The sequence below is a fragment of the Schistocerca gregaria genome, chromosome 4, assembly GCF_023897955.1.
Source record: "Schistocerca gregaria isolate iqSchGreg1 chromosome 4, iqSchGreg1.2, whole genome shotgun sequence".
NCBI lineage: Eukaryota > Metazoa > Arthropoda > Insecta > Orthoptera > Acrididae > Schistocerca > Schistocerca gregaria.
In genome coordinates, this window is record NC_064923.1 from 250,164,943 (window position 1) to 250,186,917 (window position 21,975).

The 21,975-nt window shown below is 43.1% G+C and overlaps 1 protein-coding gene across 1 annotated transcript in view; it reads right to left on the reverse strand.

Annotated features, from left to right (window-relative positions):
• The window catches only part of LOC126268055 (carboxypeptidase B-like), a 122,861-nt gene that overhangs the window by 57,183 nt on the left and 43,703 nt on the right, over nt 1–21,975 (reverse strand). Inside the window, exon 4 of the mRNA XM_049973489.1 lies at nt 15,130–15,435. Coding sequence (XP_049829446.1) covers nt 15,130–15,435 — 306 coding nt within the window. The remainder of the gene's footprint in view (nt 1–15,129; nt 15,436–21,975) is intronic.

Below are 21,975 nucleotides of genomic sequence, written 5' to 3' on the forward strand. Positions count from 1 at the left end.
CAGGGCCAACACCCGGCATCATGGTGTGGGGAGCGATCTCCTACACTGGCCGTACACCTCTGGTGATCGTCGAGGGGCCACTGAATAGTGCACAGTACATCCAAACCGTCATCGAACCCATCGTTCTACCATTCCTAGACCGGCAAGGGAACTTGCTGTTCCAACAGGACAATGCACGTCCGCATGTATCCCGTGCCACCCAACGTGCTCTAGAAGGTGTAAGACAACTACCCTGGCCAGCAAGATCTCCGGATCTGTCCCCCATTGAGCATGTTTGGGACTGGATGAAGCGTCGTCTCACGCGGTCTGCACGTCCAGCACGAACGCTGGTCCAACTGAGGCGCCAGGTGGAAATGGCATGGCAAGCCGTTCCACAGGACTACATCCATAATCTCTACGATTGTCTCCATGGGAGAATAGCAGCCTGCATTGCTGCGAAAGGTGGATATACACTGTACTAGTGCCGACATTGTGCATGCTCTGTTGCCTGTGTCTATGTGCCTTTGGTTCTGTCAGTGTGACCATGTGATGTATCTGACCCCAGGAATGTGTCATAAAGTTTCCCCTTCCTGGGACAATGAATTCACGGTGTTCTTATTTCAATTTCCAGGAGTGTACGTATGTACCGACATTCCAGAGTGGTTGGTTTATTGGGCACTTGACTACAGAAAGACTTAACAATATCAAAAATAACAATACTCGCCCGTGATGAAAAAAAAATTGTAGCAAATATGTTGTGTGTAGCCTTATGCGATCTTATGACGTATTACTAACAGCACAAGTATACACATATCCACCCAACAAACGAAAAAAAAGTACACCACCCTGAACCACTTCCTCACTTCCTCAGAAGCCACTGGCTGACAAGTGTAGGACACGAGGATGAGCACAGCCGGCTCATATTCACTTATAGCGCCCGGCACCCCCCCCCCCCCCCCCCCCCCCAAACGACTACCCAGTCACTGCTGAATAACTTAAGAATAGATACAAGTCCACTGACGTGCGCTTAGTGCCCTCTAGGAAGTCTGCTACCAGATTCATCCCGGACGTCATTGAGTGAGATCAGTGCACCTTGGACCATCTCCAAACGTAGTTCGTGTTTTGTACGCGGTGGGTGAGTATTCGTGGATCACATTGGGTCCCTAGAGCTTTGGGTGTTTCGTGAAGTCCGTACCATGAAGTTTCAACTCTACATTGTGTGTGCTCCAAAATGTTTTTCATTGGCGCATAACGGTTTCTCTGTTCGCCTATCATTGTTACGTATTATAATTTAGTTTAATTTCTTAGATATGTTTGTTGTGTTGTATGATTATATTGTATTGGTGTTTGTACGCAAACCATCGTTGTAGATGTACAGTGAGTAAATGGGGCGGCCGTCGCGTGGTGGAGTTTCCGTCTCGTTGCCAAGTGGTCAGAGCGGGCCTAAAGAGCTTGCAGCTATCGACATCTCCGATCAAAGATGCGCTAATTATCATAAAGACGGAGAAAGGTATTCTTTTACACGTTTAATAGTCCGTTAATGGATTCTAAATGTACTTAAAAGTGTGGCTGTGCGTACATATCCGCCGCTGTATCTGTATTACTGAATTTGGTGAAAGCATCTTATACTTAGGGAAGCTTGAACCTACACTTCAAGTCGAAAGTAAACAGAAACAGCCAGTGAGTCAAGTATTCGATCTGAACATAATTGATTTTGTGAGGTCGTTGTTAATGGTTGATGATAATGTGCATGACAGTTAAAGAGGCTTGGATAGTTTTGGGAGTCCAGGTGTAGACAACATTGAGGCTGGGTTAATTTTGTTCAGGATCTGACGTTTGAATGTGGAACGTAGACGCTTGTGAGTGGAGGAGGTAGTACTGAATTTGTCGTTGAATTGTATGTTACTGGAGTATAGACTGATACATAATTCTAGATGTTTAGGAGAGGAAAGCTGCTCGGAGTGTTCGAAGGTAACTGAATGCGTCCGGTTTATGATTTGGATTGTTGTTGCCGTGTGTAGGTGAAGTGAGTACGAGCTGAGATCTCAGTGGCATCGACGATATTTTATGCAGTATTCTTTACCTATTTAACGGAATTTTGAGTGGCGATTCAGGTGCATTCCGAGATATTTTCTGGGAGTAATGCGACTGAATGCGTTCTTGAAAGAATTGACGTTATTGATCATTACTCGAACAGAGCAACATTTTCTATCGAATAAACTGTCAGTCTTGGTTGCGAGGAGATATTTATTTATTTATTTGTACTTTATTCAACTTTATGAGGATTGTCTTTTCTTCAGCAATAACAGTCGGATTGTACATATACCAGTAACCAAAGGCTGAAGAGGGAAAATAATTTTTGCTGCTGTAATTAGTTTTAGCGTAAAAGTGGCAGTGGCACTACATTTTTATTTTGAACAGGTGAAGTTATGAATATGTTTGGGGGTAGTAGATTTTTGACACTCTCATAAATCTAGTGTTTCTTTGAGCTGCCTCCAAGAAAAATAAGAAATCAATAAAGGACTGAAAAGTAAAAAAAGAAGTCAGGAGTGAAAGCTAAAAGAAAATTGCAGATTTTTTATACATTTCTATATTAAGAGGGAGATACCAATTTTGAGCTAGACAGGCATCTAATGAAAGTCATCACAAAACGTTTCATATCCCTGAAGATAGTAGCAGTATTTCAGGAAGGACGGGTTCTAGTATTCAGTTCTTTAAGTCATCTTCTGTTAACCCTGAAGATAGTACATGAAGCAGTATTTCAGGAAGAACGGGTTCTAGTATTCAGTTATTTAAGTCATCTTCTGTTAACGAATTGATACATAGTGAAAGGATCTAAAAATATTGGTATTACTTTCTGAGGAAAGGACAACGATAATTCACATTTTGCTAGACAACTTGAATTTTAAAATAAAAAGTAATAATACGTTTGTGTCATCTCAGTAGGTAGTGACAGATTAGCGAACTTTCGTAATAACTCTGAAGCAGCAGTCGCGAGATAATTATCTCTTGTGTTGGCAGGAGTTTGCCGAATAATGATGTACAAACGCGATTTAAGTATCGAAAACGCAGAACGGTAAACTTGAAAAATATATTTAAAAAAATTTACTTTCTATCTCTACGTAATTGCGCGAATAGAATCTAGCTATTTCAGTGGGGTGACACATGAAAAACCGGCCCCGAACAGGGACTGCTCGGCAGTTACGAACGGATTGTTGCCCGCCAAGAGTAGACACGACAACAAATAAACATGTAATAATTAGATGATAAAGAAATTACAAGTAAACTAGTGCAAGCAACAGCTTCGGAACTGTAGATCACAACTGGCGAGCACTCTAGTACTCGGGGCCAGTTTTTTGTGCATCGCCTTGTAGCTCTTCAGATGTTTTTCGATTTACTCTTCCGCCACTGCACGTAATTAGATTTACATGGACGCAAGTTTGAAAAATAACGTCCGGCAAAAACAAAACGTAAATAAATTACACCTTATTTCAAGATTATTTCAGGACACGAATTAGTAAAACGTACGACTTTCTAATTAATTTCATATTTTGTCCTGAATTTAAACCAGACACTGGCTTAATGAAATCTGAACGCTAACAGATCAGACATAGGTTCATATTCTGATTTATTGAGTTGGTAAATGAGTTACTGTCTGTTTGCCCTAGACAATTAATCCTTTTAACACCTATAATGAAAATATATATGCGGAGAGAGAAATAATTAAGCAGCGTAACTATTGGCGTACTGACAAGCATATATAGTGCGTAATTATTCGATTGTTTTTACACGTTTTTGATTCAGTAGTAGTCTTTATAGAGTCACTGACACCGTATTCGTAATTGTGTACTGCTCCGAGCAAGACGATTGAGTTATATTTCTTATTTTCTAAAAATCTTGAGCATCGGATGTTGGAGTCTTTTGAGTTATTCCTTACCAAGTCAGTATAGCGGCACACAAAACGGCTCCTTATTTACGAGGGTGGCTTGAAAATTTCTCAGAACGGAAGGAGAAAAAGTACTCGGAACCGAATAGAGAAAAAGTACTTACAGCACTGAAACTTTTTTTTATTTTTCAATGTAGTCTCCTTGAAGATTAACGCACTTGGTCCAGCGATGTTCCAGTGCGTTGATCCCATCTCGTAATGAGTTTCCTCAGGCCTGCAAAATAGTTATCAACTCCGGCTATCAATTCTTCGTTTGAAGTGAATCTTCGTCCACCAAGAAATATTTTCAGCATTGGGAAGAGATGGAAGTCTGACGGAACAATATCAGGTGAATAAGGCGGGTGTGGCAACAGTTCATACCTTGTTCGTGTAATTTTGCCATGGCGACGGCATATATGTGCGGGCGCTCACTGTCTTGATGGAAGATAACTTTCTTCCTTGCTAAACCTAGCCTTTTTTCTCGTATCTTTTATTGAAATTTGTCCAGGAGGTTAGCATTCTCCAGTAATTGTTTGCCCAGTGGGGAGATAATGAACAAACAGAGACCCCTTCGCATCCCAGAACACTGATGTCATGACCTCTCCCGCCGAAGGAATTGTCTTTGCTTTCTTCGGTGGTGGAGAATCAGCATGTTTCCACTGCTTTGACTGCTGTTTCGTCGCTGGGGTATAGTAGTGCACCCAAGTTTCATCAGTGGTCACAAACCGGCGCCAAACATGTTGTTCGTTTCTCAAATGGTTCAAATGGCTCTGAGCACTATGGGACTTAACATCTGAGGTCATCAGTCCCCTAGAACTTAGAACTACTTAAACCTAACTAACCTAAGGATATCACACACATCCATGCCCGAAGCAGGATTCGAACCTGCGACCGTAGCGGTCGCGCGGTTCCAGACTGAAGCGCCTAGAACCGCTCGGCCACACGGGCGGCATGTTCGTTTCTCCTAAAATGGGCCAAACATTGTTCCGGTATGTCCATTCTCACGCTTTTTTGATCCAGCATCAAGAGTCGCGGCACCCATCTTGCAGATAACTATTTCATTTCTCATTCTTCAGTTAAAATGTGATATACCCTTTCAGAAGACATCTGGCAAACGTGAGCAATTTCGCGCACTTTCAATCGCCGATCCTCCATAACCATTGTGTGCACTTTTGCAATAATTTCTGGAGTAATGACACATGTTGGCCGACCTCTGAGCAGATCATCATCTAAGCTCTCCCGACCAAATTTAAACTCATTTGTTGACTTGTCAACAGCTGGATATGAAGGAGCAGAGTCCCCCAGGGTATTCTGGAAATCGGCATGAATGTCCTTCGCTCTCATACCTTTTTTTTGCGAAGTACTTAATCACTGCTCGAATCTGCATTTCTTCCATCTTCGCAGATCACTACGCGGGAACAACAAGAGAGACACGCACGTGTTAACAGGGAACAGTCCAATGAATATCTCGCGAACAGCTCGTTGCGCTAGTGCTGAGCTCTCGTGGTGATTCCGAGAACTTTTCAAACCATCCTCGTATATAAAACTGAACAAAAACGAAGTAGTCTATAGTAGTGCCAAGAAGGGCATTGTACAGGGCTTACACCTGGCACATAGGTGCAAACACTGTTGAACAGAGATATCTGACTTGGTGGGTGAATCAGAAATTATCCTGAGATAGACACATTACTGGAGATTTCAACAATTCAGTCAGTGTATGTACAACAAATCACTGGTTTGCACCATTAAAATTGCTCATGAGGTATACAAAGTGTTCCAAAGAGTCTGCTTGCTCCTGTATAAATTGCAGAACGTCAAAGAACAAGGAATAACATCCTGATGAAACGAAAGCCTTAATAGCTCATGTTGCAGGTAAAGAAAAATACAGTATATGATCAAAGATAACCGGATATTCCTATGTCAGGGCCGGCCAAACGCTGCACAGTGTGCAGACGTGCGGAAGTGCTGCACATGTGCGTACGAGCGCGACAGCGACATCTCTTACTAGACATGTGTCCTAAATGAACGGCGGCGGCTCCACTTCCCTGTTTATGTGGTACAAGCAAGAGCGCAACATACTCAGTCTCGTTTACCCCTGGTGGCCGTAACCTTAACAGAGAACTACTGAGAAATGGCAGATACTGGGAAAAAGCAAAGGACGGGAGATCTATGTTCTCAGTCGTTTAAAAATGTCTGGGAACTGCAATTCTTTTTTGTACCCGTTGGTGAAACCTCACAGTGTTTGCTGTGCCGCCAAATAATTGGCGGCCAGCGTAAGTTTTCAATTGGAAGACACTGCAATACATATCACAAAGACGAGTGTAGTGTACTCAACAGTGAAGAACAGCAAGCAAAATTAAATGTCCTTAAGAAAATGGATGAGACACAAGAACTCGACTTCACTGTACGTCAAAGTAACTGATACTTCTTGAACTCTTAGTTTCTTGTGTTACATTTATGTCTGTTTTACTGTACTCTGTACAATGTACTGTTTGCAATTTTCCAGAATGACAACCACACTAAATCTTCACTGCGAGCAAGTTTTAAAATCGCATTAAGAATTGCACAATCTGGGAATCCATTTTCCGAAGGGGAGTTTGTGAAAGGGTGTCTGATTGATACTGCAGAACTAGTGTGTCCCACGAACGTTAGCAGGCGCCGGCCGCGGTGGTCTTGAGGTTCTAGGCGCGCAGTCCGGAACCGTGCGACTGCTACGGTCGCAGGTTCGAATCCTGCCTCGGGCATGGATGTGTGTGATGTCCTTAGGTTAGTTAGGTTTAAGTAGTTCTAAGTTCTAGGGGACTGATGACCACAGCTGTTAAGTCCCATAGTGCTCAGAGCCATTTGAACCATTTTTGAACGTTAGCAGGTTTCAAGAAATCAGTCTATCCAAAAAAAAAAAGTGACAAGACGTATCAGTGCTACGGCCGGCGATCTGAACAGGCAGCTAATTAATAAGGGTAAAGACTTTGTTGCTTTCTTTGTCGCGCTCGATGAAGCCACAGATCTTATAGATACAGCCCAGATTGTGATATACATACGCGGTGTTGATAACGCACTTTGTGTAACATAGGGGCGACATCTGTGCGTAGAAACATGCACTACATGAACGCTGACGGCTGCGGCGTGCACGCTGTGACCCGGAAGTTGCACATGTGCAAGAGCACCGCACGCGTGCAGAATTTCTGGCCGGCCCTGTCCTATGTAATGCAGAACTGACAACTCGATTCACGAGGGGTCGACCCGCCATTATAGAAGAAGGCGGAGAGTACTGTGTTGATAGAGGGCAGCAATAACAGCAGAGTGGGTCGGTTAGGAGAGTTCAGTGACGTCGAAAAGTAATAAATTCATCAGGGACGTTTCAACCCTTTTAAAGCTGCACAAGTCGACTGTTGGTGATGTGACTGTGAAGTGGAAACAACATAGCTCGCGAGATATTTACTTCTAAACGCATACTGCGTCTTCAATGCAGAAGCCACAGAAATCACACAAGAGCACAAGTCGCGGCGAGACCTTTTTACGAAATTTCAGTCACCAATTTTCTCTTCCGAATGCGAAAATATCTTGTTGAGCCCAATCTACATAGGTAGGAATGATCATCAAAATAAAATAAGAGAAATCAGAGCTCGAACAGAAAGGTTTAGGTGTTCGTTTTTCCCGCTCGCTGTTCGGGAGTGGAATAGTAGAGAGATAGTATGATTGTGGTTCGATGAACCCTCTGCCAAGCACTTAAATATGAATTGCAGAGTAGTCATGTAGATGTAGAAGTCGGCACTCCAAAATATTTCTATCTTCCGCGACCACGGGCAAACTGCTCCTCTGTCCAAGACTTTCCCGTGACCCCGCGTCCGTCGCGCCGTCGCATCCAGCACCTCCCGTGTCCTGTGCCGTACTGTCCAGCACTGCCGTACTGCCAGAACTCCCTCATACACTCTCCGGAAACGATGCTCCTCCCCAACCTCCATACGTCTCTCTTAGTAACGAGCGCTGTGATTGGCTAGAGCGCTCCCTCCATGTCTCCGAGCCAAAACATATTGAAACACATATGAAATATTGGATTTACATTTAAATAACTTGAAAATAAATAAATTTTCCTACAGCTGGACCATAAACACGCTCTAACACACATTATTAGATACATAAATGAATTAAATAAACATATATCAAAAGATGGCAACGGCCTTGCAGCAGTGGATACACCAGTTCCCGTAAGATCAGCGAAGTTAAGCGCTGTAGGGCTTGGCCGGCACTTGGATGGTTGAGCATCCAGCCGCCATGCGCTGTTGTCAGTTTTCGGGGTGCACTCAGCCTCGTGATGCCAATTGAGGAGCTACTCGACCGAACAGTAGCGGCTTCGTTCAAGAATACCATCATAACGACCGGGATGGTGGCGTGCTGACCCCACACCCCTCCTATCTGCATCCTCCTTTGAGGATGACACGGCGGTCGGATGGCCCCGGTAGGCCACTCGGGGCCTGAATACGGAGTGCTATATCAAAATAATAGAAAAAAAGGTAGGCCAGTAGCCTAACGTCTCTGTGCTTTCTAAAACACAGTAAATATTTAACCAATTTCTTAATGAATAGTATATATCGGATATAAACAAAGACATATATGAATAAATATATTTATAAGCATACTGCTACCGTTTTTTCGTGTAACTGTGGAGTACTTATGGCCTGACGTGATCGATAGTAATCGGCCACCTTGACCTCCAATAACTCATGTACTATTGAAGTTACATACCTGTAATCTATACCAATTTAGGTTTCCACTAACAGCTTTCTAAAGACACTTAGAGCGACGAAATAGGATGAACCGTTTAGATTTTGGAAATTTGTTGCTGGGTTTTACTTGTATAATTTATCGTCAGATACTAAACTTTAAATCTTTGTGATATGCATTGTAGTGTCTTTCAATTGAAAACTTACGCTGGCCGCAAGAAGGATCGAGTCGCGTGGCTGGGAATTCCATGGTCATGCTGTGTTGATGGAGACATGCCGGGAGATTCCTGGCACCGACTGACTGCATTGTCCTCTTGATTCTGAGAATACTCGTGGACCGCGCCCTGCCAAGTGCGACTTTCTGGCGCCGGATGACTGGTGGTCTAGGCAGGTTGTTTTCGTAGCTGGTCAAACGGCAAGTTCAGTACCCTCAGCTGAATAGCAGAGACATGACTGGTCAACTTAAACTGAGGCTAGTTAACGTCTTAATGCCCTGCTCGACATTGGAGGGAACGGTCGGTATTGGCGCGAATGATGTACTGAGACAGTATGGGGGAATTTTGGAATCAGAACTGTGTGCTGATTCGCTGTTTTCGAGGAGAGTAGAGCAATGTTGGCTTCACTCTTGCGTTGTGCGGGCAGTGGATTCGGGATCTGATCTTCGTCGGAGTCGGACGGTCTTGCGACTTGGGCTCTCTTTTTCGGAAGAACTTAGAATTCTTTGGACAGCCTTCGCGGGCAGGGGTTGACACAGAGTTGCTGCACGGCAGATGTCGGCGCCTACAATCAGGACGCTGCGTACCGGCGACGTGCTGCAGATTTCAGTACTGGTACAGAATTTTCCGGCTCCGGCATTGTAGGACCTTATTAATTTTATTCTAAATCCCTCAACAGCATGCGCGCTCGCTTTGCTATAAGTCCACCTTGCTTGTTTCTCCATGTGATCCCATTTGAGCTCTCACTACTAATTGCGATATTGTTGTATAGCCGGGAGATCAATATTTGATTCATTAGGACCTCCAGTCATTTCATCACAGAGAGTAGGAGCCCCTTGTTCTCGAGCCAAATATTATTCTCATAATATTTCAGCACACCCTATCCTTTAATCTACTGTTAGTGTCGATAATCATGTGCATTTATGTTCTGATGTAAAATCTCATTGTAATATTTAATCCGTATATCATTCCATAGGTATACGCAGAATCCCATTCCCTGTTGTTTATTATGATAAGGTTATCATTTTTTATCCTGAGTAGAATACGATTTTTTATTAAATTATTGTAAGTGTGCACTCTTTATTTTACGAACTAGCAGGGTCCACCATCATTTCCTTCCGTTACCGTTGTGTGCATAATTAATTAGGTGGAAGATAAGACGGGGGTCGAGTGGATGTGCCATTCTCGTGCAAAATTCGCCAGAATTAAAGAGGTACGAACTCTTCTCCACCCGGCACCTCGCAATATTACTATGGTAATAATCACATTATTAATTTGTATTATTACTTACCAACTGTTGTGACATATCCTACGTTAGTGTTCTGACTCAACGTTGTGAAGGTATACTCGTATCCGTCAGGGTTGACAACGGGAAGAATGGGGAATACTGAAGAATGGGACACAACCTGTCGGCTTTCAAAAAATGCTGTCACAGGTACCATGGATGACGCGTTGCAAAGACGTAGACGAACGTTGACAAAGGAATGCAGAACAGAGAAAACAGATCGCGGACATATACCATGTACATCCATATTTAGAACGTAATGTTACATGTGTCACTTTTTTCGGAGTAAAAAGTAGAAAGTCTAGTATCCTGTACTTCAGTTGATCTATACAGATATATGGTATATGGTACATCTCCACGATCTGTTTTCTCTGTACTACATTCCTTTGTCAACGTTCGTCTATGTCTTTCCAATGCGTCATCCATTGTAAATTGTGACGCCTTTTTGATCTATATACATAAACTGAAGAATAGGACACTAGACTTTCTATATACATCAACTGAAGAATAGGATACTAGACTGCGAAAAAAGTGACATATGTAACATTACGTTCAATTTATGGATGTACATAGTAAATGTCGGCGATCTGTTTTCTCTGCACTACATTCCTTTGCCAACTTTCTTCTATGTCTTTCCAATGCGTCATCCGTGGTAACTTGTCACGCCATTTTGATCTATATAGATCAAGTGAAGAATAGGATACTATACTGTGAGACCTGAGTTTCTCCTGGCGTATACAACTTTTAAATAACTTCTGGGGATTCAGCCAGGCAACACTTTCTGCAACCGCCGATATTTCGGCGGGAGAACACCCCGCGATTTTCAAGGCAAACAGTTTGCCTCGAAAATGGCGGGGTGTTCTCCCGCTGAAATATCGGCAGTCGCTGAAAGTGTTGCCTGGCTGAATTCCCGGAAGTTATTTGAAAGGACACTAGACTTTCTGTATAGATAAACTGAAGAATAGAATACTAGACTTCCAATGTAGCTAAACTGAAGAATAGGATACTAGACTGCGGAAACAGTGACATACGTAACATTACGTTCGATATATGGATGTACATGGTATATGTCCGCGATCTGTTTTCTCTATACTACATTCCTTTGTCAACGTTCGTCTATGTCTTTCCAATGTGTCATCCGTGGTAACTTGTGACGCCATTTTGGCCTATATAGATTAACTAAGGGATAGGACGATAGTGCTAGCGAAAGCAAAAAAGAAAAAGACGTGGTATATGTAACACAGGCATGATTATCTCAGCTGATACATATATATTGTATCCTGATCTTCGGTTGACCTGTACAGGTCAGCTGCAGAATAGGACACAAATAGTAACGAAGGAGAAAAATGCGACAAACGTAAAATTTCTTTCCCGTACTTCAGTTGATGTATATGGATCAACTGCCGGCCGGGGTGGCCAAGCGGTTCTAGGCGCTACAGCCTGGAACCGCGAGACCGCTACGGTCGCATATTCGAATCCTGCCTTGGGCATGGATGTGTGTGATCTGATGACCTTAGAAATTAAGCCCCATAGTGCTCAGAGCTATTTGAACATTTTATATAGATCAGCTGAACAATAGAATAGTATATTAGCGAAGGCGAAACATTGCGAGAAACGTAAAATTAGTATCCTGCACTTCATCTGATCTACGTAGATCAACTGTTGAGTGGGATCCTAGTACTAGAGAAGTCGAAAAAAAGCTACAAACGTACAATTTGTTGTTGAACTATATAGGTCAGCTGAAGTAAGGCATACATATTTCACACATGTCGGTTTTTTCGCCTTCGCTAGTTCTAGTATCAGCTGAAGAATACGATACTAGTACTAACGAAGGCGAAAACGCGACAAACGTTAAATTTTGTATCCTATACTTGAGTTGAGCTACATAGGTCAACTGAAGAATACGATACTAGTACTACCGAAGGCGAAAACGCGACAAACGTTAAATTTTGTATCCTTTACTTGAGATGAGCTACATAGGTCAACTGAAGAATACGACACTAGTAGTAACGAAGGCGCAAACGCGACAAACGTTAAATTTTGTATCCTTTACTTAAGTTGAGCTACATAGGTCAACTGAAGAATACGATACTAGTAGTAACGAAGGCGAAAACGCGACAAACGTTAAATTTTGTATCCTTTACTTGAGTTGAGCTACATAGGTCAACTGAAGAATACGACACTAGTAGTAACGAAGGCGAAAACGCGACAAACGTTAAATTTTGTATCCTTTACTTGAGTTGAGCTACATAGGTCAACTGAAGAATACGACACTAGTAGTAACGAAGGCGAAACCGCGACAAACGTTAAATTTTGTATCCTTTACTCGAGTTGAGCTACATAGGTCAACTGAAGAATACGACACTAGTAGTAACGAAGGCGAAAACGCGACAAACGTTAAATTTTGTATCCTTTACTTGAGTTGAGCTACATAGGTCAACTGAAGAATACGACACTAGTAGTAACGAAGGCGAAAACGCGACAAACGTTAAATTTTGTATCCTTTACTTGAGTTGAGCTACATAGGTCAACTGAAGAATACGACACTAGTAGTAACGAAGGCGAAAACGCGACAAACGTTAAATTTTGCATCCTTTACTTGAGTTTAGCTACATAGGTCAACTGAAGAATACCATACTAGTACTAGTGAAGACCAAAAATGCGACAAACTTACAATTTATATTCTGCACCACAGCTGACCTATACAGGCCCGGCTAGCCACGCGGTCTAAGGCGCTACTTCCCGGGCGGAAGGCATGTCGGTCCCCGGCACGAATCCGCCCGGCGTATTAACGTCGGGGTCCGGTGTGCCGGCCAGCCTGTGGATGGTTTTTAAGGCGGTTTTCCATCTGCCTCGGCGAATGCGGGCTGGTTCTCCTTATTCTGGCTCACTTACACTATGTCGGCGATTGCTGCACACAAACACTGTCTCTCGCTGCATGTGGTGGCCGCGCGGTCTAGGGCGTGTTGTCGTGGTCCGCGCGGTTCGCCCCGTCGGAGGTTCGAGTCCTCCCTCGGGTATGGGTGTGTGTTTCGTCCTTGGCGTTAAGTTAGTTTACGTTAGATTAAGTAGTGTGTTAGCTTAGGGGACCGATTACCTCAGCAGTTTGATCCCATAACAACTTACCACAAAAACGAACACCGTCTACAGTACGCATACACCATGTTTACTCTACCACGCAAACATTTGGGGCTACACTGGTCTGTTATGAGATGTTCTGCGGGGCGGGGCTTACTGGGTGTTCACTGAACCGCACAATAACCCTGGGTTCGGTGTGGAGCGGCGGTGGGGTGGGTGGACTGCAGTGACCTGTTGTGGGGTTGTGAACCTCTGGGTGCTACAGCGGGACGAAGCCTCTCTGTCATTTCTAGGTAACCGGTTTAATACACAATAAACACACACAATCCTATTCTTCAGTTAACCTATAAGGTAATTGTAGAGGGAACAGCAATGGGAATGACTCATTATCGGTGTGGGGCGGCAGTGGGGTGGGTGGACTGCTGTGGCCTGTTGTGGGGCTGTGAACCTCTGAGGGCTACGGCGGGACGAAGCTTCTCCGTCGTTTCTAGGTACCCGGTTTAATACACAATAAACACACACAGCCCTATTCTTCAGTTAACCTGCAAGGTAATTGAAGAGGAAACAGCAACAGGAATGATTCATTATCAGACAAAGGTATAGTTAGAAATGGGCACACAAGTGATGTACAATTCCCACAAGCGACAAAAAGCGTACACAGTATCTACGGCTTAATAATACATTCATTTATTTTTATTTACGGTTTTGACGCTTTGCCACAAAAGACAGCTGATTTATTATCTATGGTTTGAATACAAACAAAGTAATACTATGACAAAAACATGTTATTGGTCAAAATCGACGAGTTACATGCCATTCTTGGCTAGCCTTTGTATGTACGTTCAAGCATGCGTTTCTCGCGATGTTTCCGTATATTTGTCGAACCCCTATATACTACTTAAGAGTCATGTCATTGTCGCTGATTCATGTTACTATAGTAATGATCAAATTATTGATTTGTTTTATGTAAAGGAATGATGTATTTTTTTATGAATATATAAACACTAGTTCAACTACCAGAGATTAATGCGTAAAGCAATTGCTGAACAAAAGAAGCTTTACGCTCTTCGTTTATTAGTTTTAGAATAACTTACCTTTCGCTGTTATCTTGTCCTAGTGTTAAGACGTGTTGTGCCCTTTCTTACCAATAAAATTGGGTTAAATAATGAAAGTGATTTTGAAGCAGACCGATTTCGTCTTTTGTGATACCATGGGTCCCAGCTCCTGAAATTCTGGAAAATTATTACTATTATATTAATTTTATGCAGAGAATTTAGATGGAGGCAACGATCTTCACGGCGACGCTGCTCAACAATAGAGGTACGTGAATGTGTTCATCTTTTTCCTTTCATGGCCGCTACCGTCAATTTCAATATATTTGCCGCGACGTTCAGAATCTGCAGCTTTCATTTTAATTTACTTTCGAAGTCCACGCATTTACGTTCTAAGATGAATACATGCATTATACTGTAATTCTTTTTATCCAAGCCACAGGGGATGATTGCACTCAAAATGTTCGTGCCTCTATCCATGTTCGCACACATTTGAGTGTGTACAAGCGTAACTATATTTAATACTTATTTCCTACACAGTATTAACGCTTTTTTTTTTTTGACCACTCATTCGCGAATGTACGTGCCCTCTTATCTGACGTAGTCAGTCCGCCGTATTCTTTAATATCATTATTTGTAATATTCAGTGGCTTAGTTTCCACAACTGATCATTGCCTGTGTCGCAACAGCGCTTCACGTGAAATATTTATTACGCGACACCCGCAATAACTTTTATTTCAAAATATCGACGACCGACTGAATAAAGACTTTTCTAACAAAAACAATAGCAAAACATAATAATATAAGAAGACGCGTTACAATTATTACTTACGAACTGTCGTGTCGCATCTATGTTAGTGCTCGGACTTACCGTTGTGAAGGTATACTCGTATCCATCAGGGTTGAGAAGGGGTAGAATGTGCCAGTCGATGCTGTCGACGAGAGAGCTGTGTACTCCGTTCTCGACCAGCTGGTTGATGACGTAGAGGGCGGCGGCGGGCGCGATCCACTCCCTGGCGTGGATACCTGCGTCCATCAGGATCATTGGTCGCGCACCATCGCCGCCGGACGAGATCTGTATCACGTCTAAGGGTCGGCCCTCCGAGCTCTGTCCGATGGTCTCCACACTCACCCTGATGGGGAAGCTCGCCGCCAGATCCAGCAGGTACTGCCGAATCTGCAAATGGACGGCAGAGCTGTTCTGCTATAGGCTGCATAATCGTCTGGGTTCCGGATATCATTTGTCATGTTCATTTATTTATTGTGTTTTGACATATTGAAAAACAAAATACACAGGGACTGTTGATCCATCGTGGACGTGGGACAGCGGCTGGTCAAATATTTAATAAAGATATCCGCCAAACAGCCGTTATTTTGTTTTCGCTACCAGTTTCGGCAATTCAGTACGCCATCTTCAGGCCCAATATGTACCTCTCCAAAGCGATCGATATTGGCATACTGGGGCCAACTGTTCCTGGATGTCGTGAATTCTCAAAAGCTTCCTTCGAAGACTTGACTGCCAATATCCATAATTTTTGAGAAGTGCATGTTGTTGTTGTGATCTTCAGTCCTGAGACTGGTTTGGTGCAGCTCTCCATGCTACTCTATCGTGTGCAAGCTTCTTCATCTCCCAGTACCTACTGCAGCCTACATCCTTCTGAATCTGTTTAGTGTATTCATCTCTTGGTCTCCCTCTACGATTTTTACCCTCCACGGTGCCCTCCAGTACTAAATTGGTGATCCCTTGATGCCTCAGAACATGTCCTACCAACCGATCCTTTCCTCTAGTCAAGTTGTGCCACAAACTCCTCTTCTCCCCAATTCTATTCAATACCCCCTCATTAGTTATGTGATCTACCCATCTGATCTTCAGCATTATTCTGTAGCACCACATTTCGAAAGCTTCTATTTTCTTCTTGTCCAAACTATTTATGGTCCATGTTTCACTTCCATACATGGCTACACTCCATACAAATACTTTCAGAAATGACTTCCTGACAAATCGATACTCGATGTTAACAAATTTCTCTTCTTCAGAAACGCTTTCCTTGCACATTGCCAGTGCACATTTTATATCCTCTCTACTTCGACCATCATGAGTTATTGTGCTCCCCAAATAGCATAACTCCTTTACTACTTTAAGTGTCTCATTTCCTAATCCAATTCCCTCAGCATCGCCCGACTTAATTTGACTACATTCCATTATCCTCGTTTTGCTTTCGTTGATGTTCATATTGCATATGTTCATTGCATATGGGCCCTGAAGTTGGCACACTGAATTGCCGAAACTTCTTAATTTGCACGGCTATTTGGCGAATTTATTTGTTAAATATACATCGTTTTTATAAATGAATGGTGCAATTTTAAAAATTAAAAATCGCTTTAGTATTTTATTTGGACAAACCTTTCAGGATAAGCAGCGGCTGCTATCTAAGTTTTTGATGCATTAATCACAATCGTACAATATGTGGAGTGCAATGCATGCTTTATCCGATCACGCTCTTCCTCAAGAGACACTGCCATTGGCTGTACATAAACTCGGTCTTTCACAAACCTCCACAAAAAGGAATAGCAGAGTATTGAATCCGGCATGGGGGGTGTCCCGGTGGAGAAGCTTGTTGTTTACTGTTGCAGCTCGTCCAATCATGCGTTGGCGAAGAACACAACCGAGAAGCTCTTGTGTATGCCAGTGAAAATGTGGTGGAGTACCATCCTGTTGCATAATTAATCATCATACTAGTGTTCAGTTGGGTTAGCATCCAGGTTTCCAACATGTCTCGAAATGAGTTACCAGTCACCGTTTGTTGCTGGAAGAAAAATGGACCGTGGACTTTCTCGCGCTACACGACACAGAAAACATTCACTTTTGGAGATTTACACTGGTGCTCCAACAACGCGTGTGGTCTCTCGCTTCTCCGGATAGGGAAATTATGTGTGTTTATTCCTGGCAAAATATGAGTCTTTCCATAAAACGTGTGTCCTCCATTTTTAACTGCAGCTCTTCACTTTGTCTACTGGTGTAACGGTCTGCACTAATCCCATTTTTTGTGGTTTAAAACATAGCCACTTGCGCAACACCTTCCACGCTGTAATCTTTGGTACGAACAATTCCCTCCTTCTTTAATAAGTGACTTGCGAACACTTACACCTCATGCCATCTTTAGACGTTTGCATCAGACTCACGAGGTCGACCACGACTCTGCCTCCTACAAAAGCATTCGGTTTCGACGAGCTGTCGGTACCACGTATCTGTGTTATTTGTGTGTGGTGGATCTTCCCTAAGCCGTGCGCGAAACTCATGCTGCACTGTAGTCACAGATCTGGACACCTCAAAATGGAGAACACAGAAAGTCTATTCCTGTTGCAATGTCGTGTTGGAAATAGACGCTACGTCTGCGCAGTAAGCTTGATAAGCGAGCACGGGGTAGCGCAGGAAGAACTTGAATAGTTTTCGCTGCTCATGGTGTAAGGTGTGTCCATGTAAGGTAATAAATTGGTTCATTATTAAAAACCGGACCATTCATTTACAAGCACTCTCCATATGGGCTGATTTTTTCCACCGAGTACAAACTTCAGGGATTGATCGAGGAAAGGATACGCAACAAAAAAGATCTAATGAACTTATATCCGGAAATGCATGATTTCCATCCTAGAGACCATTTATTCAGCCATACTTTGTCATAGAGACTGTACCATGCAGCCATAGTTAAAGTATGCATGATTTCCTCCTTGGTACTGTTCCTCATACATCATGCCCTAGCGCCCTGTCCTGCCATAATAATTGGTAATGTTATGTCGAATTCACTTCTGTTGCTGACTCACCTTCTAGTGCATGTGATGCAGCGTTGTATACAATGGCTCCGTATTCGAATCGAGAGTTTGCCGACATGGTGTTTACTTACGGAAAGGCAAATGGCAGCGAGCAGCAAGGTTGCATCAGAAGACATATCCCCCTTGACAACCACCACAGCATTCAATGTTTGAAACACTGTTTCGCCATTTGTCTGAGTCAGGGCCATTTCAGGAAGCAGGAAATCATGAAGAATGTATCCCAAATGTTCGGACACCAGACTTGGAGGAAAATGTGATTAACAAAATGGTTCATATGGCTCTGAGCACTACGGGACTCAACATCTGAGGTCATCAGTCCCCTAGAACATAGAACTACTTAAACCTAACTAACCTAAGGACATCACACACATCCATGCACGAGGCAGGATTCGAACCTGCGACCGTTGCGGTCTCATGGTTCCTGACTGAAGCGCCTAGAACCGCTCGGCCACACCGGCCGGCTGTGATTAACGCTGTGGGAGGTAACCGCTGTGTCAGTACCAGGCTCGCCAGATGACCATATGGACCATTTCCCATGACAACTGTTACAGCTTGTGCAGGGCTTACTAGCAACAGACTTTCGATATCGGAAGCAGTTTGGTCACTGGTTTCTTCACCAGGCAACCACCATTCTGGGATTTGTGTCACCCATCCTATTCACAGATGAGGCCACCTTTCCGCGGACTGGTATCTTCAACTTTCGTAACAGTAATATGTGGATAGTATGCAGAACCCCCATGGTATGGTGACAGCGAATTACCAGCACTGGTGCAGCAGGAATGAGTGGACCAGGATAATTGGCGAGCGTATTTTCAGACCAGCCTTCCTTCCACGTTGCCCAATAAGCCGGAACTATCGGCGTTTCTTGTGGGCGACTTTGCCTCGCCTGCTGGAGGAAGTGCCATTGATGATTCGAAGGTTTATATTGCTACTACATGATGGTGCTCCAGCTCACTTCGCCTTTAAAGCCGGGACCAATTTCAATCGTGTCTTCCCTGTTCGTTGGATCGGAAAACGGGGGTCTAGTTGCATGGCCTGCTCGTTTGCCGTGTCTCAACGCGCACGATTTCTTGTTATGAGGCTTTTTCAAAAGTATCATGTATGCAGAGCCCATTCCAGATGTAGAGACACTGGAGCAGCGTATTCATGTTGCCTTTGACACTGTTAGGATGCAGTCTGGCCGATTTGAACGTGTGAGGGAGAACATGCTACGGCGCATGCACGCATACGTTGACGCACATAGAAACCAATTTCAACATTTACAGTAACTATAGCTGCATGGTACAGCGCATTTTAGACCGCAGTCTTTGTAACAATGTATGACTGAATAAATGATGTCTAGCATAGAAAACATGCATTTCTGGACATAAGTTCATTAGACCTTTTTTGTTCTGTATTCTCTCATCGATCAGTCCCTAGAGTTTGTACATGGTATAAAAATCACCCTGTGTATAATACAAGTGATAACACGATGAAGGCCGGCCGGTGTGGCCGAGCGGTTCTAGGCGCTATAGACTGGACCGCGCGACCGCTACGGTCGCAGGTTCGAATCGTGCCTCGGGCTTGGATGTGTGTGATGTCCTTAGATTAGTTAGGTTTAAGTAGTTCGAAGTTCTAGGGGACTGATGACCTCAGATGTTAAGTGCCATAGTGGTCAGAGCCGTTTGAATTTGAACACGATGAAGAGAAGGGGAGAGTGTTGTGTCTCGGAAAGCTTTTCTAGACTTTCACCCCTAACCAGGCTGTAATAGAATTTTAATATCTGTTCTTATTCCATTTATAAATTGTAACATACACTTTTTGTGTCCTGCAGTTTTTGCTAAAATTATAAAAATTAATTCAGAAAAATAAGCGTTCTCCAAACATGAAACAATATTCTAAGGTCAAAAATCGTTATGTATCTTAGAACAGACATTCGATTGAAATTTAGAAACGTTACATTTGAGAAAATATTGTCGACACTTTATTTGACACTCGGTTCCATTACTTTTCTACTACATTCCAATTATCTGGAAGTGAAATCAAATTAAGTAGAACTATTATTAAAAATAACAGTTTTAATTAAATACATTTTGAAATTGGGGCTGTTTGAAAGTAATGCAAATTTACATTTTCAAGGGATATAGAATAGTCAAGACATTAAAGAAACTCAGTTCATTTGGAAATGTTAATGTTCCATGGAAGGAAAATTCTTTCATCCAGGATACAAGATGATGCACGACTGACGCAGTGTGGCCTAAATGTCCACACGTTATATAACAAGTCTTAAATATATATAGTAATTTACTTACTATAAAATTCTACAATAGGAGAGTTAACAATATCTTCCAAATAGCTTTAATGTATTATACAGCACTTAAATGTGTTCAAGTACAAATATTTACACACAGCATAATACTCATGTCTCATATCAACAAAGACAGTAAAAAATTATGGACACGAGCTCCCAGCGGGCATTATGTGCTCTGATCTATCGTCGTATGATCTTTCCGGAACGTTATTCTGTGATGTGTCTGGAGGTCTGTGGTTCGCTGCAGTCACAAGTGGGAATGATTCATTACCACATTTACGTAAAAACTATGAAAATCTTCCATGTTGGTTTCCAGTTCTGTTTAGCAATGATTATGCTTTGGGTTGCAAGTCAAACCCCAGTGGTTTGCAAACTGTAAATTTTCGTAGCCGGTAAAGTCACACTTGTTAAAAATTCCTGGCTCTTATGCCGCGATCGGATGAATTTCTTGTTGAAACCCAACGTTTCAGCACCTTCTGCGGATGACATCTTCAAGAGGGGGTGTAGCTTTCTCGAAGATCCGTTACACACGCTGGTTCATCATTAACTTAAGTAAAATTCCGTCTCCACGTGCTACCGCGCAGAGGCGTGGCATTACATGTTTTCGAAACTCGACTGGTATTGGTCCTTGTCGGTTGCTGGCGTCTGGTATCGCTATCACCCCATGGTTGAAGACAGGTACACATCTTCTTCAGATACTATTTCGTTTCGCACACTACCGCTTCCGATAGATGCCCAGGGCAATCGGTTTGAAGACGTAGAGATAATGCTTACACACGGTCTACAACAGCTTGGTACTTACTATGAATAGAATCAACTCGCACCCAATCCTAAGAAAACGCAAGTGTGTTCATTCCACCTGAAACAAAAACAAGCTTCCAGGAAACTTGAAATGTTCTGGAATGGAGTTGCACTACAATATTGTTCCCACCCCAGGTATTTGTGTGTGACTCTCGACCGTACACTGACCTACAAGGAACATTGTCTGAAGCTGAAGCAGGAAGTATCCTCCAGAAACTGCCTTCTTCGGAAACTGGCGGGATCGAACTGGGGTACACATCCACAAACATTAAGAACAACAGCTCTTGGCGTATTCTGTTATGCAGGAGAGTATTCTAGCCCAGTGTGGTACAATTCAGTACATGCAAAGCAGGTCGACGTAGCCTGAAATGACAGCTGTAGGACTGTTACAGGCTGCCTAAGGCCAACCCCCATGGACAAAGTTTAATGTCTCACTCGGATTGCTCCATATTACATCAGAAGAGAGGTCGCCGCTAACATTGAGAGGCATAAATCAAATACAGTGACCTCACATCCACTCTTTGGACATCTACCTGCCAAGCCAAGACTAAAGTCGAGGAAGAGTTTCCTAACAACTTCACAGTCCTTAGAAGGATCAGCTGTGGCTACCCGACTCACCAAGTGGAAAGAAAGATGCCAACATCTGCCAAACTGGATGACACCACAAGAATCCCTGCCGCCTGGGCACTTGGAGAAGTGGGTCATCTGGAAGTCCTTGAACAGACTACGGACCGAAGTCGCAAGATCGAGGGACATTCTCCTTAAATGGAACTTTCAATTGCCAACACAACACTG